This window comes from Sminthopsis crassicaudata, chromosome 5 (genome assembly GCF_048593235.1).
Source record: "Sminthopsis crassicaudata isolate SCR6 chromosome 5, ASM4859323v1, whole genome shotgun sequence".
NCBI classification, from domain to species: Eukaryota; Metazoa; Chordata; class Mammalia; order Dasyuromorphia; family Dasyuridae; genus Sminthopsis; species Sminthopsis crassicaudata.
Window position 1 is genome coordinate 199,385,326 of NC_133621.1, and position 20,724 is coordinate 199,406,049.

At 37.0% G+C, this 20,724-nt stretch overlaps 1 protein-coding gene across 8 annotated transcripts in view; it reads left to right on the plus strand.

The window, feature by feature from the left end:
- Positions 1-20,724, plus strand: part of PEX26 (peroxisomal biogenesis factor 26) — a 40,910-nt gene that overhangs the window by 4,200 nt on the left and 15,986 nt on the right. For 7 of the 8 annotated variants that reach the window (XM_074266845.1, XM_074266848.1, XM_074266847.1 and 4 more), the window contains exons 4-6: positions 180-469; positions 5,731-5,877; positions 6,612-8,138. In XM_074266845.1, coding sequence (XP_074122946.1) covers positions 180-469; positions 5,731-5,877; positions 6,612-6,712 — 538 coding nt within the window. In that variant the 3' untranslated portion in view covers positions 6,713-8,138. Of the gene's footprint in view, positions 1-179; positions 470-5,730; positions 5,878-6,611; positions 8,139-16,880; positions 16,989-20,724 lie in introns of those variants that run through there. The other variant, XR_012482156.1, reaches the window with a different exon arrangement.

Consider the following 20,724-nt stretch of genomic DNA (forward strand, 5'->3'; position numbering starts at 1 on the left):
ACCTATGAGAGGATTGTAGTAGGGGAAGAGGCAGAGAACATGGGAAGAAGAAATGTCGATCCCTGAAATTCCAGAGATTTCTAGTCCTCCTATTTCATATGTAAGGCAGTTGGGAGCTAAGAAGAGTATGAGTAATGATGAATGCTTGACATTGTTCTTTGTGGGGTTGGGGATTGTAGTATTCTTTTGTACAGCAAAGTAAAGGAGCCCCAGGCGATCCTGGAGGTGGCCAGCAGTTGGTTGAGAGAGCCAGCCAATCGAGACCTACCAGAATATGGGGCCATATTTGAACTGCATCTTTTTCGTGTGCTGTTGCCCCTGCACTGTTGGACAGCTGCAGAGGACATGACTGCGCTCTGTGCCGAGGAGGAGCAGCGACAGGCCGCTTCTCAAGCCATCTCCACAGCAAGGCAGCAGCAAGAGGAGAGCCTCGAGAAAACCCAGGAACCACAAAGGGAGAACCAGGGAGGTAGGACATTGGGAGGGGAAGTTAACCCCTCGTGATAGTTAGTGCATTGCACAGAGAGCCATGAAAACTTGAGAGGAGTGCTGGCGGTAAGGATTGTCTGGACAAAAACCTTGGTGAATAGCACCTGCAGGCTTCACAGGGCTATAGAAATGCTATTGTTCTTTCTGTTGTCATCATGGCTGACTGATGGAAGAAGGATTAGATTTGTTCTGCTGGCTCTTGAAGGCAGAATTAGGAGAATTGGTGGAAGTTGCAAAGTAGCAGAATTGCCTAAATAGAAAAAAAAGCTTCCCCAAAATTAGACTTGTTTGAAGCATTGGCTGTTTTGGAAGAATCGAGGGGTCATGTTCACCAGAGGCTTTCAGGTAAAGTCTAGGTACCATCATGTACTTTGTAAAGGGTATTCTTGCTCATGCCTGGGTTAGCCTCTGAACTTCCTTCTAATTCAGAGATTCTGACATTTGGAAGTTGGACAAGGCCTAGAATACCAGGCTAAGAACTTAGTACTTTATTTGGTAGATATTTAAAAATTATTGTAAAGAACATGATAAGTTTTGTGCACAAAGAAAGACTAGTTACAAGTACAGTTTCAAGAATGGTAGATTAGAAAAAGGTAGACTTATTAAGAAGCATGGCTCAACTTAGAATAATTTAAAAAAAAACCCAAATATACTGAAATTTCTAATAGGTTTACAGATTAATTTATGTGCATTTTCTTTTTATTTTTAATATTTTTCATTATTTCATGAAATAAATACTAATTATCTGTAAAAATAATTTAACTATTGTTTTGAAAAAAATTGAGTTCCAAATTCTTTTCTTTCCTCTTCTCCCCATTTCTTGAAAAGGTAAGCAACTTAGTTTTGATTATATATTGTGAGGTCATGTAAAACATTTCCAGATTAGCCATATTGCAAAAGAAAAATCCAAACAAAATAAAACATTTTCTCATTTGATTCTACAACGCCTTAAGGATTAAAGGAATTAAATCTTTTCTCCTTAATCCCACAAAGAAGAACTAGGATTCATGGTTGGAACTTGTAGTTGGGCAGTTTTTATTTCTACTCAAGCAAAAGCTTCTTAATGATTAGAACTCTGCCAAAGTGGAATAGGCTACCTTGGGAAGTAGTAAGGTTTTTTCAAGCTAAGATTGCATAAATACTTTTTGATCATTTTTTTTTTTTTTATTTAGGTATGAGTTGAAGTAGGTAACTTTGTAGAACCCTTCCAACCTTGCAATTTTGTGATTCGGTGAATTAGCTGTTTCTGAAAGATCCAAAGATGGTATTAGAGAGAAGCTCCTTTACTGATTCTTCTGCAGTTCACCATAGATTTAGTCTGGTTTTCAATTTTTTAGCTTCAAAACTTGATTTTACTAGCCGATTGAGAGTAGGACATTCACTGCAATGTCAGATGTTTATTAAGCTCTCACTGTGTGCAGAACACAGTGGGAACATTTAGATAAGATAGTCCTTGATTTCCAGAAGCTTAAACAAAAGACTGATTTGTAAACTAGAATCACAGCTTCAGTAAGTTATATCTGAAAGAATAACTATCCTGATGATTTTAGATAGGGTGCTTTCTCCTTGTGGTTGGTTTAACTAACAGATCAAAATATAGAAGAATATATTACCTTGGTGAGCAAAAGAATCAGAGAATAGAAAAGTTAAATGTTCATAAGGGTTGTTTTTGTTAAACCAGTCAGCTTTAAAGTTACTTCAGTGTTAATTTAGTCCAGATAATTGGGTCCATTGGTTGATCCCAGTGATAGGCTGTGCATGTTGTCTGAGAACTAGCCTAGATAAATTAGGAAAGACTTTTTACAACATATTGACATGTTTTTAGCTACAGAAACTCTTGAAAATGATCTACTGGTGGGGGTGGAGCCAAGATCTTGAGAAATTTTTCTAAACAAATCTAGAACATGCAACCAGACTGATTCCTGATGGAGAAATCCAGAAAGATTCATGCTGATTTATTTGTCCAGTACAGGTCAGCACAGAGAGATAGACAGGAACATCTTCAGACACAGGGGATGGGATCTGATTAGGAGCATGCAGCAGGTAGAGCTCTCCAGGGAGAGGCTATGAATTGGGGTAAGAAGAGGCCCCAGGCCAGAACCAAGGCATCCCAGACTCATAGGGAGCACTGCAGTGGGGACAGGAGCCCCCTTTAAGCCTGGGTTACAGATTTAGAAATGGCTGAGAAGGAGATCTTTGCTGGGGAGTGGTACTCCCAGGGAGGGGGTTCCAAGCTGTACATGAAGAAAGGAGGAAGTTTGGAAACTACCAGCAGCAGCAGGTGGCTTAGACCCCAAGATCAGAGAGGGTTGTGCATCTAGAATCTAGCCCAAAATGCAGAAGAATAACCGAGTGGGATCTCAGACCAAAGGCAGAACCTATAATTCTCCCACTCTGTACCAATAGAGCTTTCCAGCTGACTGAGTCTATTAAGCAGCAGTCTGCTCCTGCCCAGACCCAAACCCAGGTCAGGTACTTGCATACCAGGATGGCAGCAATTCGACTTTGCCTTAAATCAGTCTAGTTGGGAAACTTGGGAGCATATGAAAAGGTTCAGGTACCCAGCTTTTCCCTGAGATCCCACAGGAACACAACTCTCAAAATGCTAAGAAAGTGCCCCACAGGACCAGTTCAGACCTTCTCTCCGAAACTCTGGCAGAGCACAGCTCTAACATCCAGTACAAAGTCAGGAAGTAGTCTGGAAGAATGGGCAAACAATAAAAAGAATCCCACCATGAGGAAGCATTATGGTGGCAGAAATACTCAAACATAAATCTCCAAGAAAAGCCTCAGAGAAAAAACAGCTTGGGTTCAAACTCAACTAGGATTTCTGGGAAAGAAGAAACAAGAGTTAAAAAAAAAAAAGTTTTTATTAAAGGAATAAGAATACTTAAGAGAGAAAAATATGTGACAATAAAAGAGATCTATGGAAGAAAGAATTAGAAAAGGAATTAACAACTTGGCACAAGTGGTACAAAACCTTACCTAAGCAATTCAGATGGACAAAATTGAAGCCAATGATTTAATGAGTCAACAGAAATTAAAACAGTCAAAAGGCTGACAAAATAGAAGAAAATATAAGCTATTTCATAGCAAAAACAACTGACTAGAAATAAATCATGGAGAAACAACTTAAAAATCATTGGGCTATCTGGATGCCAAGGCCAAAAAAAAAAAAAAAATCCATAGAATTCAAGAACTCTTAAAAGAAAATTGTTCAGATCTCTTAGAACCAGAGGACAAAGCAAAAGCCCAAATTTCATCATATTCAAAATCTGGAGCTTTTAGGTCAATGGAAAAATACTATAATCAGCTGGGGGAAAAAAAGATTCAGATACCAAGAAGGCATAGTCAGAATAACATGTGATTTAGCCACATTATAAAGAAGCAGATAATTTGGAAAATGATATTTTAGCAGGCAAAGGAACTGAGTTTACAGCCAAGAACTTGCCCAGCAAAACTGGGTGTTGCTACAAGGAACCTTTAATGAAATGGAGGATTTCCAAGTATCTCTGATAAAAAGACCAGAATTGTGGAAAAATTTTGAAGTTCAAACACAAGAATATCGAGAAATATAGAAAAGTAATAATGAACAATGATAAAAGGACTAAATAAGGATAAATTGCTTACATTGAAATGTGCAGAGATGATATGTCTTCCCCTTGAATCCTATCATCGTCAAAGTTTAGAGGAAGACCTACTAGACAAGACCTGGGAATGGGGCTGCTATGTCTTGATGATCTTAAGGAAATAATGGAAAGAGAGGGGAAAAGAAAAAAAAAAAAAACGGAAGCTTAGGAAAAGTATCTTATGTTCAAGGCATATAAGTAGACACAATTATATAAAAAAGGAAGAGGAATGGAGGAGAGTGGCTGACACTTGAACTTATTTGAACTGGTTAAAAGAAAAAATACATGAACACACAGACATTTGGATATAGAAATGCATTTCACTCAACAGGGAGAAAAGAAGGGGAAGATGAAATTAGAGGGAAAATAAATGAGGGAAGGGATTAGTCCTAAGCAAAACAAATTCTAAGGATGTACAAAAATATGTAGAGATCTTTTTGAAGAAGTAAAGGATGGCATTTAAATGTGGTATGATACTATTGTACTCTTTGATAAGATTAATGGTCTATCATATTTCTAGAAGAATATTGATAAGATATGCTACCCACCTCCTAATAGAGAGGAGAAAGACTCAGTATTGAATGAGAGATACTTTTTTTAGGATATGGCTAAAGTAAAATATTTGTTTTGATTGACTATCCATGTTTAGTTAAGCTCTTGTGCTCTTAATGGGCATATGTGGAATGAAATGGGAGAGTGAAAAGCAAGATTTTAGCTGATTAAAAGTTTTTGTTTTTGTTTTTTTAAAAGAAAGAAAAAATTAAAGAATTCTCATCAACACAATGACCAAAATGCCTAAGGACTCATGATGAAAAATGCTGCTTAATTTCTAACAGAGAGGTGATGGACTTACAGTACAGATTTAGACATAGGGACAATGTATCATTTTGTTTTATCCATGCATGTACCAGAGATTTTATTTCCTTGATTTTTTGGTCAAGGAAGGGAAGAGAAAGCAAGAAGGCTGGTCAGCTATTTGCTTTAGTTGTAGATGATTGTGGGACTTCTTACTTGGATTATTGCAGCAGTCCCTAATTGGTATCCCTGTTTCCAGTTTGTCATTTCTCTGATTTATCCTCCACACAAAATGTGATAAACGACTATTATGTTTGCCTTGCCAACCCAAATATAAATTATTTTTATATTTATCAGTTGTTTTCATCCTTCTTTTTGAACTTGGGTCTTCCCAACTCCCAGATCCAGCTCTCTCTCCATCATGGCAGTGCCTCATTTGACCCTTACAGTACCTCTGTGAGGTAGGCAGGACATAATTTGCCTTTAGGAGTCAACTAGTGGCAAGAGAACTGGACCTAGACTTAAGATACTCACAGATTGTACTCTCTGGGCCTCATATGCATGTAGTGGTGATCACTGAGAAAAGCTCCTTCTAACCCAGGGTGTTGTAGAAACATGAACTTAGTTGTCTTAGGATGTCACTGCTGAAAATAAGGGGTTGTGGAGGGGCTTTTTCTCCCCCGAACCACACTTTGGGAATTGTCGTCAGAGCCAGTTTAAGAGCTTCACAAGACAGTCTCATTACCTTGGACTTCAAGCTTAGGACATAAGGTCCATTCAGTTCTCCCAATTATGACTCCCTGTCCTCCTCTCCCAGGCACCTTTGGCCGAAAGCTGGTGGCTCTGTGGAAGTTACTACGCTGGTTGCTAGAATCTGTGGCGGACCATGTTCTTTCTCTGCCCTTAAAGAAGACCTTCTTGATTGCTTTGATCCTGTGCCTCTTGATGGTGAGATTTGATCCAGGTAAGTGATGAAAAATGAATTGTTTCCTTCTTCACCCGAAGACACATGAGTACATGTTTGGATTCTTTAGGAAAAGAAACACTGATTAGACTGATAAGAGGTTTATAGATGTTCCACTATTTCCCTTTTAATTTAATTTTCATTGTTTCCTCTATGTCATTCTTTTGCATTTCATTTTTAAATAATTTTACTTTAAGAGAGCTATTTATTTTCAAAAATTCTTATTTCCCCCCTATTCCTTCTAGTTCCTTTATCTGTTTCCTTTCTCTGTTTTTAGTATTTCATATCTCCATTTTAACCTTTCAGTGCATTTCCCCATTCCTTTAAGAGAGATTCAGTAACTAATTTTACGAAAAGCTATGGATTATTTTTTATTCATTCCTGCCAATTCTTTGCCTTCTTGCTTTATTTTTTGCCTCTGAATTCTGGTTTTTTTATGCCTTTATTTCTCTCTAGTCCTTGAGGTCCTACTTCTCAAATAAGGAAGGTAGAGATAGTTTTATATTGGATCTCCTAAGGCTTTGACATGTATTCCAAAGTTTCCCAGGCTTGAGACTAAATGATCATTTTGACTTTCAGTGGTTATTTTATAGGCAGAAGGGAAAATTCTAATTGGGTAGATCATAGTGGAGAAGATGAATGGGTGGGTAAAATTTTAAAGGGGGGTAGGAGGTGAGAATATAGAAGATAAGAAGGGGAAGAGCCATTCACATAAGTCTCTTTGTGTCCCACAGCTTGTCCTTCTTCACTGCCTTTCTTCTACAAGTTGGCTCACATCTTCTATCGCATTCGAGGGACCATCTTTTCTCCATGCTACCTGTCATCTAATTCGTGATGGAGTGAGCTTTGGAACCTACTCAACTGTTCCATTCTTGGTATTGACACTGGAAGAACGTCTTACTGACTTCTACAATCTTGCAGCTCGATGTCTGGGGTCTCTTATTTTAGGGCTAATGATAATCTGGGAAAGCTAAGTCTGGTCATGTGGAAAACTGCAAAAAACCCAGCTGAGGGAGGGTGGGCAGATACAGATTGGGATCCTGCCCCTAGCTTCTCTGGGCTCAGGGCCATCATTCCAAGTGATAGGGAAGTAGCTGGTGCCAGTGCAAGCCTGTCCGTCTCTCTTCCTTAGAATAGCTCACTCCCAAGAGTCCATCTCAAATGGGATTGTCTTGGAGTCATGACCAGGAGCTATGGAATATTCTTTTGTCTGTCCAGAGGCAGGATCACTGAGAGGTAGGCTTGGTGACTAGAGGCTAAGTAATGGGAAGGGAAGGAAAGGGTGATTTTTACAGGTCTGAGCATTTGAACCTAATTAACAAAGACTGACTATCCCATGGAAGTTCCTTGGAAATTAATTCCATTAATTAGTTTGAATGAGTTGTTTCTCAAGAGATGATAACAAATTTGAATCTCTGTCTGGATTGCAGAACTCTCAGCAAATTAGGGACAACTAGGTGGCAACTTGGATACAGTCCTGGGCCTGTATAGCTAAGTTCCCATCTGGCCTCAGACTTATCAGCTGTGTCATCCTGGGCATCTCATGTAAACATTATTTGCCTCAGTTTCCTGAGCTGTAAAATGAGGCACCTTCCTCCTCTCTGGATTGTTGAGAAAATCAAACTGGATATTTTTAAGGTGCTTAGCACAGTGCCTGGTACATAGTAAGTGCTGTGTAAGTGTTAGCTCTCATTAGCCAACCATTATTCTAGGTCAGATCTCAGTCTGACTGGACAGATCAAGGTTTATAGGCTAGAAACTGACCTTGTGCCAGATTGGTGAACTCTAGGCAACTCCACTGAAAAGAGATTACTTGTCTGTCTCACTTTTTGTCACAATGACTCTGTGACCTCCTGATTAATTATCCAGGTTTTTGGGCAATTGTTTAAGCCCCAATCCCTGACACATTGTATTGTTTTCATGCCCCAGTGTTTCTGATCTTTGACTGAGGACTGTTCCTGTGATTCTCTTTATCCTTCCCTGCTGGGGTGAGATTATTGGTTGTGTTTCAGGGACAGCATGTGGTTCATCCCTTTGCAGTCCTCTCATTCCTGATCATCTCCTTCCAACCCCTCCTTTAAAATTTCCTTTTTAGTTGGCTAATGCATGTTTGTTTGTTTTTTTTTCTCCCTACTTGTGGCCTTGAGAAGTAGGGCAGCAGCAGGGAGTGATGGCTAAAAATGGAATTAGGTAATTATGTGGGATGGAGAAGGTAGACCTCAGGCTTGAAAGAACTGTACAATAAAATTTTTTTGTGCAAAGTACTGTGGATCACCTTTGAGTACACTGAATGTTGAATTGAATCAAACTTGAGATGCTTCTGTATTTCCGTTATTTGCCTTTTGCTTATTTACCTTTATATGTCAATGTAAAATTTTGTGATGAAACACCAATCCATTAACATGTTGTAAGATCCAAGGAAATGCATGTTCTTTCCATGCAGCAGATCAGGCCCCTGGCAGAGAGCATCCCTAGTATTTCAGATCTTCAGAAGAGCCACAGTTTCCTCCTCATGGATGCACCACTGGTTATGTAAATCACATTTCCTCCTCGCCTTGGGAGGCAGCCTTCATCAGTTGTGGTCAGAAAACTCTGTGGCCATTCTCTGCAAGGAAGGCTGATTGTTGGATGCCAAACCAGTTTGTCCCAGAGCCCCTTAGAGCCTTATAGCTCACTGAAACTGGGAGGAGGTGGTGCTCCAGCACCGTCCCTTTCTAGTGTCCGGAGTCCAGTATTATACTGGGAGAAATGGGAGCCGGACTTGGAGGAGATGGTGGGTAGACAGTTTGGTTTTCAGGAGCTGCGATGCTTCTCCTCTCCTCCCCAGAGGCCTGGAAGTTGGGAGTTGTCATTTAGTGAAAGCCCTGGGGGCCCAGGCTCTTCCCCTCTTGGAAGCTGGGGTGGGCTAGAAAAGCAACCAGCTCGGGCTTGGTCCTGGGCCGCACCACCTGCAGAGTCCGCCCGGCTTTGTGTCCTCCCTCCGAGCCCAGCTGTGTGGCGGAGGACAGACTGCGTGGTTGCCATGATTGGTCCTCTGCTTTCCCCCCTACAGAAGGGGTTATACCTGTAGTACTTACCTCCCAGTGTGTGGGAAAGTCATTAGAACAGCCCGGCTCTGCTAGTTAGTAGAAGTAGCCCTCCTGCTTGGGGCCCACTTAGGAGTAGACCAAAGGAAAATCAGCCTGAGACCTTTGTGTGTCTGCGAGAAAGCTGGGGCCTGCGCTTTGTGTTCCCTGCGAAGTGGGTTTGTCCCTGAAGAGACCCACTACAGTGGCAAGCAGCTGCAGGGCTAGGGCTCAGCCTGCGCCAAAGTGGGGGGCTGCTGGCCACATCCTCCCTGCGGAAACGAAGGTCTCAGAAATGCAAGGGGGACTCAATCAGTCCCGAGCCCTGGGCAACGCAATGGTCCTTGGGCTTCGGAAGCGGTCCGAGGCCTAGCAACTGTGAAAGTCTCGAACATGAGTGTTTGTCTGATCTGTCTATGTGCGCACACGTGCATATGTATATTTTTATGACATTTCTACCTCCCTAAGTAATGCTCAGGATATTTTTCTGCATTCTTTCTTTAGGAAAGGTTAGAGTGTAATAACTACATGTCTGAAATTAGGTTGGAACTAAAGGTCTCAGGAAACATGCTGTTCACCTCCAGAAAGAGAACTGATGTAGATGGAAGCATATTTCTCTTTAAAAAACCCCAAAACACATGGTTAATATGGACATTTATTTTGCATGACTACACACTTGTAATTGGTTTTGTTTTTCTTGCCTTCTCACTGGGTGGGGGATGGGTAGATTTCGAATGAAAATAAAATTTTTGTGCTTAAAAAAAAGAAAAAAATAATCTTTATTTAGGTGATGGTTTTCTGGGAGGGGAAGAGGAATGATTACTGCAGAGGAAATTAATAATAGAGAAAAATTTGATATAAAAGAAAAATGTCAATCAAAATATTAAAAAAAATTATTTAGGAATTATGAAGTGATACTTTAGGTCAGATAGAGGGATGACTTTGTTTTGGGACTTGGGGTCTGAAAATTCTAGCTTAAAGTCCAGAGAGGGTTTGAAGAAAGTGTGAGACTGCTTCTGCTCCTTTATGAGTCTGACCTTGTATAGATCAAGGATTCTTACTTTTTTTTGATGTATCATAGAACCCTTTAGCCGTCTGATGAATCCTATAGACTCTTTCTCAGAATAATGTTTTTTAAAAACTTAAAACAGAATCACAAATGAAGTCAATTATATTGAAATATGTTTATAAAAATATTTTTAAAAGTTCGCGGGATTCAGATGAAAAACTTCTATAGTTGGGCATTTAGATGATGATATTTCATAGAAATTTTAGAACTAGAAGTGACCTTGAAGATGAATTAGTCTGATACTTTGCAGATGAGGACACTAAAATGCAGAGAATTAATGTTTAGCTTATTCAATATCTTGTAACGCTAGTGGCAGAACTGAAACCAGGCCTCAGATCTCATGATTACCAGGGATGCTTCTTGTCCAATTTGCAGCATTTGGCACCTCTTCTGTTTCCTACCAAAAAAAAAAAATCATCTTCTAGTCCTGCAATTCCCACTAAGAGTAAAGGGTATCATAGTCAAACAAGGGAATGTATTACCACTTGTTAGTAAGGCTAATTTAAATGCAACTTTTTTGACTTCCAAAGCTAATTTCTAAGATATTAACTTAAGATTTGTATGTGTGTTCAATTGTTTTCAGCTATTTCTGACTCTTTGTGACCCTGTTTGGGGTTTCACCAGCTCATTTTAAATGAAAAATTGCATTTGGGGTTAAGTGACTTGCCCAGAATGACACAGCCCATTACCTGAGTCTGAATTTGAACTCGGGTCCTTTGCACCCTATGCCTTAACATTACCCACTGCACTACCTCTCTGTCCTACCTGAAAGTTTAAGCCATTCCACATCATGTAATCTGCCTCACATTTATATTCAAAAGTTTTGTGATACCTTTATTTTATATGTAAGTTTTAGAGCTTTTGGAGGTGAGACAGAAGAATGGGTTAGGCAAAATAGGCAATTAGAGCCTTTTAATGTTGAAAGATGCACTCCTTTCAACCATTTCTACTACTGTGAGCAGGTATCATTTGCTCAAATAATTCAATTTAGTCAACATTGAATGAATGTTGGGGACTCAAAAAGATCTTGTATGGGCTGAATCTAGGTAGGTGACATTTAATAATGGCAAAAAGGAAGCTCTTTTGACTTTTAAAGTTCCAAAAAAATCAACCTGCAAAAGCAAGATTGACATAGATAACAGTTAATGTGTAAAAGTTCTGGGGAGTTTCGTTGACTGCCAAGCTTTACAGGTGTCAACAGTGAAATGGTAGCCAAAAAAAGCAAATGCTATTGAGGCTGTGTTCAGAATGATGTAGGTGAGAGTTCTGTCCTCTGCCCTGGGTCAGACCACATCTGGATCTTTGGGTTCAACTGTAATAACACTAATAAATTGCAGTATCTGTCCAGAGGAAGACAACCAGAATGGTGAGAAAACTGGAAATCATGCTGGATAAGAATCATTTGTAGGAACTTGGAGGTATTTAAGGCTGGAAAAGAGAAGATTTGGGGGGTGGAAGTAAGGGAGGCCATTTAATAATTTGCCTACCTATTTGATTTAGCCTGTTTGGCCACAGAGGAAAATCTCAGAGAAATAGGTAAAAATTGCAGAGATAGATTTCAACTCTCTTGAAGGAAATGCTTCCTAACAATTAGAACTGTCCCAAAGTAGGGCTTCCCATTTCTAGAGGTCTTCAGAGAAACTGGATGGCCACCTGTCAGGCTGGTAATGGGAATATTTCAGTGATTGGTTGAACCTTTAAGTGCTGTACAATTTTGAGACTGTAATTCCCTTCATGCACTTGAAAAAGCACATGCTGATGGGGGAAGGAAAAGAAATCAGGGAAGAAATGGAGAGATATCATGTTACTCTAGCACTTGGCATTCTTTGTAGTGTTCTGTGATCTGTCAGGGGACAGTTTACTCTGTCATCAGGAGCCAGGGTTCTCGCAAGTTTGTGGATTTTATGACCCATTTCTAATTTTAAAAGGTTACCCAAGACGAGGTCTTGTTCTCCAGAAGACTTTCTCATTTCCACGTGTCATTGTGTATGTTATGAAGGTGGGAGAAGTGTATGAAGTACAAATATAGCTGCTACTGGGTCCGCAAGTAAAACCAGCTAGGGCTTAGATTGTCTTTCTCCTGGAGTCTACATTTGAAAAGAACGTTTCCTTGTTGAATTTATTGAGCTGAGCAGTGACACTGTATTAAAGCATGATTGTAGACTTGGTTGAAAAGCAAAATATTTTTGCAAAAAAGGGTCAATTAAGGGAAAGTCCCATTGGTAGTTTTTTAAAAGGTAGTTTCTTGTGCGTACATCAATTCCAGGACCTTTTTAAAGTTGAGCCAGTAGAATACCAGCTATTGTAGATATTAGAATCCAGAAAAAAAGGTAACATAAGTAAAGCATTAAGTTTAAAAATACTCAGGAGTCTTTATGATTGGAAACCCTGAGTCTACCAGATATTAGGTCAGAGCAGTTTGTATCTTAAAACATTTTTTAATATTAAATGCTATGTAATTATAATGACTAAGCATGATTCTGGAGAAAAGATAAGAAAATGTACCTCTCCCTTTGTAGAGGCAGAAAATGTTGCAAATACGTGACAAAAGCTATGGTACATGAAACAATATACTGTATAACAGAAGAGAGAGGGTTATATTCAGAAATAAAGGTAATTTCTTTTTTTCCCCCTTTTATATTAAAACTTTTTATTTTCAATATTTTGAAATACATGGATAATTTTCAACATTCACCCTTGCAAAATCTTGTGTTCTAAATTTTTTCCCTCCCTTCCCTTACTTCCTCCCCAAGATGGCAAGTAATCCAATATATGCTAAACAAAAATGTGCAATTCTTCTATACACATTTTTACAAATGAATGAAAGCAATTTCTTATTTATTTTTATTAAAGCTTTTTATTTTTCAAAACATATACATGGACAGTTCTTTAACATTAGGCCTTGCAAAACCTTGTGTTCCAATTTTCCCTCCCCAAATGAAGGTAATTTCAAAACAAGTTATCAACAATAATTTTTTAAATAAAAAATTGAAGCCATTATATATATATATATATATATATATATATATATATATATATATATTATTCTTAAAATTTTGAGTGGGTCTCTATTCATTACAAAATACATTTCAAACTCCTCCATCTGGAATTATTTGATCCCAGTCCTCCTACATGGTATATAATTTTTCTGCAGTATGAATGAATACTCCCTCCAGTATGAACATTCTGCTGAGTCAGCTATCTTTGGCCAGCACTTAATGTTGAAACCTCCTTCCTGCCCTGGCCATTTTATTGGCTGTGCATCCTTTGAGTTTTCAGATAATCCTCCTTTCCCCTCTTTAGAGGCATTGGTAGCACTGATATTGTTGACCACACATATTCTTTATCTCTTATTTTCATGATTGAGCACTTTTCTGTGTTTTCCACCTAATAAACTCTTTTTCACTACTGCCTCTTTTTGCCACAAAGATCCACTCTCAGAGTTCATCTATTGTGAATGCTTTAAAGTAGAAGTTGAGCTAAGGTGAGTCAAGGCAGACACTGGAATTTATCTAGAGGGATTTAGTCTTACAGGTGTAATTTAGAGGGGGACCACTTCTTCCCCATGGGTTGTTCAAAGATGTTTAATTGCTGGACAGGAGGGATATAAGTTCAGTCAGATGAACAGATCTACTGTCTTCTTTCTAAGTAACTTGTCCAATTCAAGAGGGCCTTCTTATTCTGGAAGAGCTTCTACCTCTATTCCTTTTATTATTATTATTATTTTATTTTTTTCTGGTTATGCATATATATTATTTTTTTAAAAACACATTTTTTTTAATGCATCTTGTTGGGAGAGAAAAATCAGAAAAAAAGAGAATAACCACAAAAGAAAAAGAAAAGTGAGCATGGCATGTGTTGATTTACATTCATTCTCCATAGTTCTCTCTCTCTGGATGCAGATGGTGTTTTCTATCCAAAGTTTATTGGAATTGCCTTGGATCCCTGAACCACTGAGAAAAACCAAGTCTTTCATAGTTGATCATAGCACAGTCTTCTTGTTATTGTGGACAATGTATTCCTGGTTCTACTTGTTTTGCTCAGCATCAGTTGGTAAATCTTTTTCAGGTCTTTCTAAAATCAGCTTGTGCATGATTATTTTTTTTTATACAACAATAATATTCTGATCCTTTCATATACCACAACTTATTCAACCATTCCTTAGTTGATGGGCATCTACTTATTTTCCAGTTCTTTGCCACCACAAAAAGAGCTGATACATTTTTGCACAACCTCCAGTTCTATGCCTCCAACTAGTCAGTCCTTCATTTTATTTTTTGATTTTTAATTTAAAATTTTAATGGCATATTATTTTTCCAATTCTAAGTAAAGATGGTTTTCAGTATTTATTCTTATAAGATTTTGAGTTCCTTTTTTTTTTTTTTCCCCTCTCTCTCTCTTACCTCCTTCCTCCCTGAGACAACAAGTAAACTATTATGGGTCATACATGTACAATCAATTTTTAACATTTTCACATGAGTCCACATGAGTTGGAGAAGTAAAATCAGAACAAAAAGAAAAACACAAAAACCCCACAATAAAACAACAACAAAAAGTGAAAATATCATTATTTGAACCACATAATTCTTTCTCTGGGTGTGGATGGCATTTTTTATCTAAAATATCTATCATAGTTGATCATATAGTCTTGCTATTAGTGTGTCAGTGTTTTCTTGGTTCTTCTCACTTTACTCAACATCAGTTCATGTGAGTCTTTCCAAGTCTTTCCCACATGAGCCTATTCATTTCTTAGAGCTATAAGAGTATTCCATTATCTTTGCATACCATAACTTATTCAAGCATTCCCCAACTGATGGGTAGCCCCTCAATTTCTAATTCCTTGCCACCTTTGACCATTTCTCAGTTGGGGAATAATTTGTATTCTTATGAATTTGACTCCATTCTCTATATATTTTAGAAATGAAGCCTTTATGAAAAACACTGGCTATAAACTTGGCTGCATTGGTTTTGTTTGTATAAAACCCTTTTAATTTAATGTACTTAAAATCATCCAGTTTTAGAGAAGTAAAGTCTAGACTTTTAAGAGTTTCTAGTTCTTCTTTGGCATAAATTTCTCCCTTCTTCAAAGATCTGATTGATAAACTATCCCTTGTTCTCCTAATTTGCTTATACTATGAAATATCTTTTATGTCTAAATGAAGAGCCCATTTCTATCTTATCTTGGTATAGGGTGTGAGATATCGGTCTCTGTCTGGTTTCTGCCATATTATTTTTCTGTTTTCCCAGTAGTTTTTGTCAAATAGTGAGTTCTTATCCCAGAAGCTTGATTCTTTGGATTTATCAAACAGTAGATTTCTATAGTCACTGACTGTTGTGTCTTATGCATCTAACTTGTTCCACTGATCCATTGCTCTGTTTCTTAGTTGGTACTAGATGGTTTTGATGTCAGTCCATTTTATTATATTTTATTTTTCAGACTTTCATTTTAAAGGATGGTCTAGGCCATCCATGTTTAATCCTTCATTCTTCAATTGGAACAGCTCCTGACAGTAACTATTAGATATTTCTTTAAAATTTGCAAAGCATTTTTACAGATTTTAGCTAATTTGATCTTTATACCAATCTTGTGAGGTAGCCTTGTCACCCTGGAAGTTACTTTAACTACCATCTACCTCACCAGTAACTTTTTTCACACCCTGGAAGAGCTCTTTCCCATCCATCGCTTCCTCAGATTAGCCTGTCCCTCTGGAACCTCCCTTTTTCAGGGCCTTATTAAGTTCTGAAATAAATCAAATTCATAAATGGAGGAATAAGGTATCTTTAAATGCAATAACAAGACTTCAAGCTTATGAGGCCTGAGTCTCTCATGTCAATATATGGCTTTCCCACTGGGAAACTTAACCAAAAAAAAAAGGTTTTTTATATTTTTAGGAGGAAAGGGGTAGGGACTCATATTAAGTAGGGAGGCATGTCATGAGACCCCAGCAGCCCTTGGCAATCCAGCCAAGGAAACCCGCGCAATTCTGTTTGTTTTTTTAATTCTTTGTGATCTAACTCACCATAAATCCCAATTGGGAGGGGGGGGCAAGGACATTAGCACCCACTTTGGCAGCTGATCTGGCTGAAACTGGCTTTATTTACAAGGTAAGGTTCCAGGGTGGGGATCTAACTGAGAGCAAAGCCCTCAACATTACTAGAATTTTGACATTTCTAGGATTGTTTAGAGGGAAGGGACTTTCTTACTGATAATATGGGTTTTTGACAGAAGTTAATATTACACTGGATATTAACAACTTTCCTGTCAGACCCAGCAAAATGTTCATTCATCTCATCATTCTGCAGACTCTGTTCCTGATTCCCAGGATATGTATATATAAATTTTTTTTTTTTTCCCTGAGGCAGTTGGGATTAAGTGACTTGTCTAGGGTCACACAACTAAGAAGTATTAAGTGTCTGAGGTTGGATTTGAACTCAGGTCTTCCTGACTTTAGAGCCAGCATTCATTCTATCCACTGCACCATCTAGCTAGCCTAAATTTTTTTATCTTTTTTTTTGTTTGTGTGGCAATTGGGGTTAAATGACTTGCCCAGGGTCCAGGATATCTTTTTCTTTTAACTTCTCTCTCAAACAGGTACTTTTCCCCCCACCCACTTCAGCTTCCACTTTTATTTTGCCTTCCTGCTTTAGAATGTAAGCTCCTTGTAAGCAGGGCCAATCTTTGTATTTCTATTTCAGTCAGTCAATTAGTCAAGCATTTATTAAGCACCTACTATATGTTGAGCACTGTATTAAGTATTGGGGATACAAAGAAAGGCAAAAAGATAGTTCCTGTTCCCAAATAGTTCACAGTCTACTGGGAGAGAGAGCATACACACAACTACATATACAAATATTATTTATATTTCCAGGACTTTAGAGTGCCTACCCTTAGGCAAAGTACAGATGCCTAGGATTGGGGGAGTGAGACCCGTCAAACTTCAAGCATCATGAACCATGTCTTCTCTGCTGTCCACAAGGTGAGTGTATGCTGGAGGTGGTCACAGAGGCTAAGGCTGAGTTCTTATTCTGGATGACCTTACTTTGTCCTATTTTTACTTCTGTCCAGATTTCTCCCTGGGCCTCTAACTAAAGTTCTCTAATTATATCTATGCTTCAAGTCACCTTTAATCTTGTAGATATAGCTGTAGGATCTCTCACTTGATCTCTAATTGTATTTCTTTTTATATTTCTAATTGTATTTCTTTTTGGGAGGATGTGCTCTAAATCTTATTTCTAATTGTACACAGTATCTCCATTGGTGTGTTTTCTACTAGCTTCATTCATCTCAGTGTGTACAAAGTTGAATTCACCGTTGTCCCCTAGCCCCATCATTTCTTTCCCACCAATTCCAACTGTCAAGAGATGAGAGGAATAAATGGGAGAGGATGGGATTGATGTTTGGAAAAAGTAGAAAGGAGAATAAGGTTTGTTGGTCCTGGGCCCCTTTCCAAAATTGTGGCCTTGGAAGGAACTTGCCCTTAAGAAAATAGGATGGCTAAGGTAGATGGACCGTTCCAGATAGGGATACTGAAGTGGTCCCAATTGCATCTGCTTGTGATGCACAATTTTTTGAAGAATGAGCTCCCAAAGCCAGGATGATCAGTGCAAACTTTATTAGGGGATTTAATTATAGGTATCTCTGCAATATCACCTTGCAACCAGACAGCAAGTGGCAGATTTGTCTATACATTTACATGGTCTTTAAGCTATTTGTTTAGTTTTTGTTGGGTTGTTTTTTGTTTTTACTGAAACTGCTTGAGAAGAGGAGTAGACTGAAATGTTCAAGATGTAATCAAAATAGCAGGATGGGTGGACATTCAACCAAGGCAAAGTTGACAGGGGAAATCATCAAACTAATGTATTTATATATTTCCTATATTCAAAGCACAGTGCCCTAAATATAATAGTCAATTATTAGATAATTATTAAATCAAATTAAATTTCAAATATCAAAAAGGAAAGGAATACAGAAGTAGGAAAGTGTGAATAGCAGGAATGGAACATCAGATTTACACTGAATTCTGAAAGCAGTATCATTGCTTAAATTAGTCTTGAAGGAGTATAGGAGGAAATAATAGTTCGTGTTTATGCAATGTTTTATGCTTACAAAGTGTTTTATAAATGTTAGCTTATTTAACAACTCTGAGGGAAATTTTACAAATGAGAAAATTGGGAAGAAGAAATTTTTTTTTCAATTAATAAACATTTGTTTTTTCTCTTTTCCATCTTCAGTTGAAAAAAAAATAAATATAAAGCTCTTATAAAAATATGCAGAGCCACCCCCAATTTTTTTTTACATTATTTATGTCCAAAAATCTAATTTTCATTTTGTATCTTGAGTCTATCAAGAGGTGGGTATCCTGATTCATCATTGGTCTTCTGGAATTATGGTTGGTCATTGTAATCATATGACTTCATAAAGTGTTGGGTTGTTTTTTTATAAAACATTTTAAAAATTTAATTCTATTTATTTATTTTTGTTACATTTTAAGTACTGAACTATCTTTCTCCTTCCCTCTGTACCAGAGAAGGCCACAATTTGACACAGATATACATTTATAAACACACACATATACAAATATATATTTGTGTAAGATCTTACTATGCATACTTCTATTTATCAATTCTTTCTTTGGAGGTGGATAGTATCTTCCTTGATAGGCCTTTGTAGTTGATTTAAGTGTTTATAATACTCAGCATAGCTTAGTATTTACATCTATTCTTTAAACAATATAGCTATTACTGTATAGAATATTCTTTTGGTTCTGCTCATTTTAATCTTCATTATTTCATGCTAGTCTTTCCATATTTTTCTAAAATCAACTTGTTCGTCATTATCACAACATAGTATGTATGTCATCACAAAGTTATACCACAACTTGTTAGCCATTCCCCAACAAGTAGGCATTCCCTCAATTTCCAGTTTTTTGCCACTGCAAATAGACTCTTTTCCTTTTTCTCTGATCACCCTTAGGAAATAGACCTAAGAGTGGTATTTATGATTCAAAAGATACACACAGTTTTATAATTTGTTGGGCATAATTCCAGATTGTTCTTTGAAATAGTTAGATCACATTTCTACCAACAATTTGAGTCCTAATTTCTCCATATTCCCTCCATTTGTCATTTCCTCCTTCTATCAAAATTTTAACCAATATGATATGTGTGGTTTGATGGTAACTCAAAGTTGTTTTAATATGCATTTCTCTAATCAAAAATGGTTTAGATAATTTTTTAATATGATTATATATAACTTTGATTCTTCTACCCCAAACTGCCTGTTTATATCCTTTGAGCATTTATCAATTGGTGAATGATTTATTTTGTTAAAAATTTGACAAAGTATTTTGAACATTGGACATTAAAAAGTTGCATTCAAACCAAACTTTTCTTCAAAAGTTGTATTGCATTGGACTGCAAAAAACAAAAACAAAAACAAAAACCAAAACCCAACCAAACAACTAACAAACAAAAAAACCAATCTGGATATTTGAATTTTTCTATTATTGCTTTGTTTCTTTTCTTTTTTTCTTTTTTTTAAATGTTAAATTTTAAAATGCTGAACCACTGGAATTCTTGTACCATTTGTGAAAATTTTAAATGTGTTGCCATTTTCCACATTGTCTGCACTTTGTCTGCAATCCACCACTGTGTAAACAATAAAATTTATTGCATCAGTTCTCTAAAAAAAAAAGTTTGACAAAGTTCTCTTTATATTTGTGATATAAGACCTTTGAGTAAAAACTATCTATAAAAATTCCTTCCCCCAACTCCCAACAATTTTCTGTTTTCCTTCTAATCTTAGCTAGAAAGTGCAGAGCAGAGAGTATTTTTCTGATTGTTTAGATCTGACTTTATTTGTATGAAAAGTGTTCTGTAATTGTATTCATCCAGTTCGTGAGTTTGTCTTGTCAGACTCCCAAATATTTTATATAGTTTACAGTTATCCTAAATGAAATTTCTCTTTTTATCTCTTGGTAGGTGGACTTTGCTGGTAAAACATAGAAATGCTAGTGATTTATGTGGGTTTATTTTATATCCTGCAACTTTGCTAAGTTTACTATTTTCATTAATTAATTTTCTAGGATTCTCTACTTAGATTATATGATCTGCAAAGAGTGATAGTTTTATTTCCTCATTTATTGCTAGTATTTCTAATATAATATTGAATATTATTGGTAATAATTGTTTCACTCCCAATCTTATTGGGAAGGCTGCTACCTTATGTCCACTCCATATAATACTTGCTAATGATTTTAGGTAGGTGCTGCTTATCATTTTAAGGAAAAAATTCATTTACACCTGCTTTCAAGTGTTTCAGTAGGAATAAGTGTTGTATTTTGTCAAAAGCTTTTTCTTCATCAATTTGCTATTATCTTTTGATTTTTGTCACTTTTGTAATTAAAATAATCAATTATGTCAATTATTTTCCTTATGGTAAACCATCCTGTATTCCTGGTATAAGTTCCATTTGGTCTCAGTGTATAATTTTTGTGATATATTGTTGTAGTCTCTTATCTAGTATTTTATTTAGAACTTTTATATCAATATACATTAATGAAATAATAATTTTTCTATTTTTGCTCTTTCTGGTTTAGGTATCAGTGTCACATTTGTTTCATGAAAGGAGTTTGGTAGCTTTCCTTTGCCTATTATTCCAGATAATTTATTTAATATCAGAATGAGTTGATCTTTAAATGTTTGGTAGAAAAT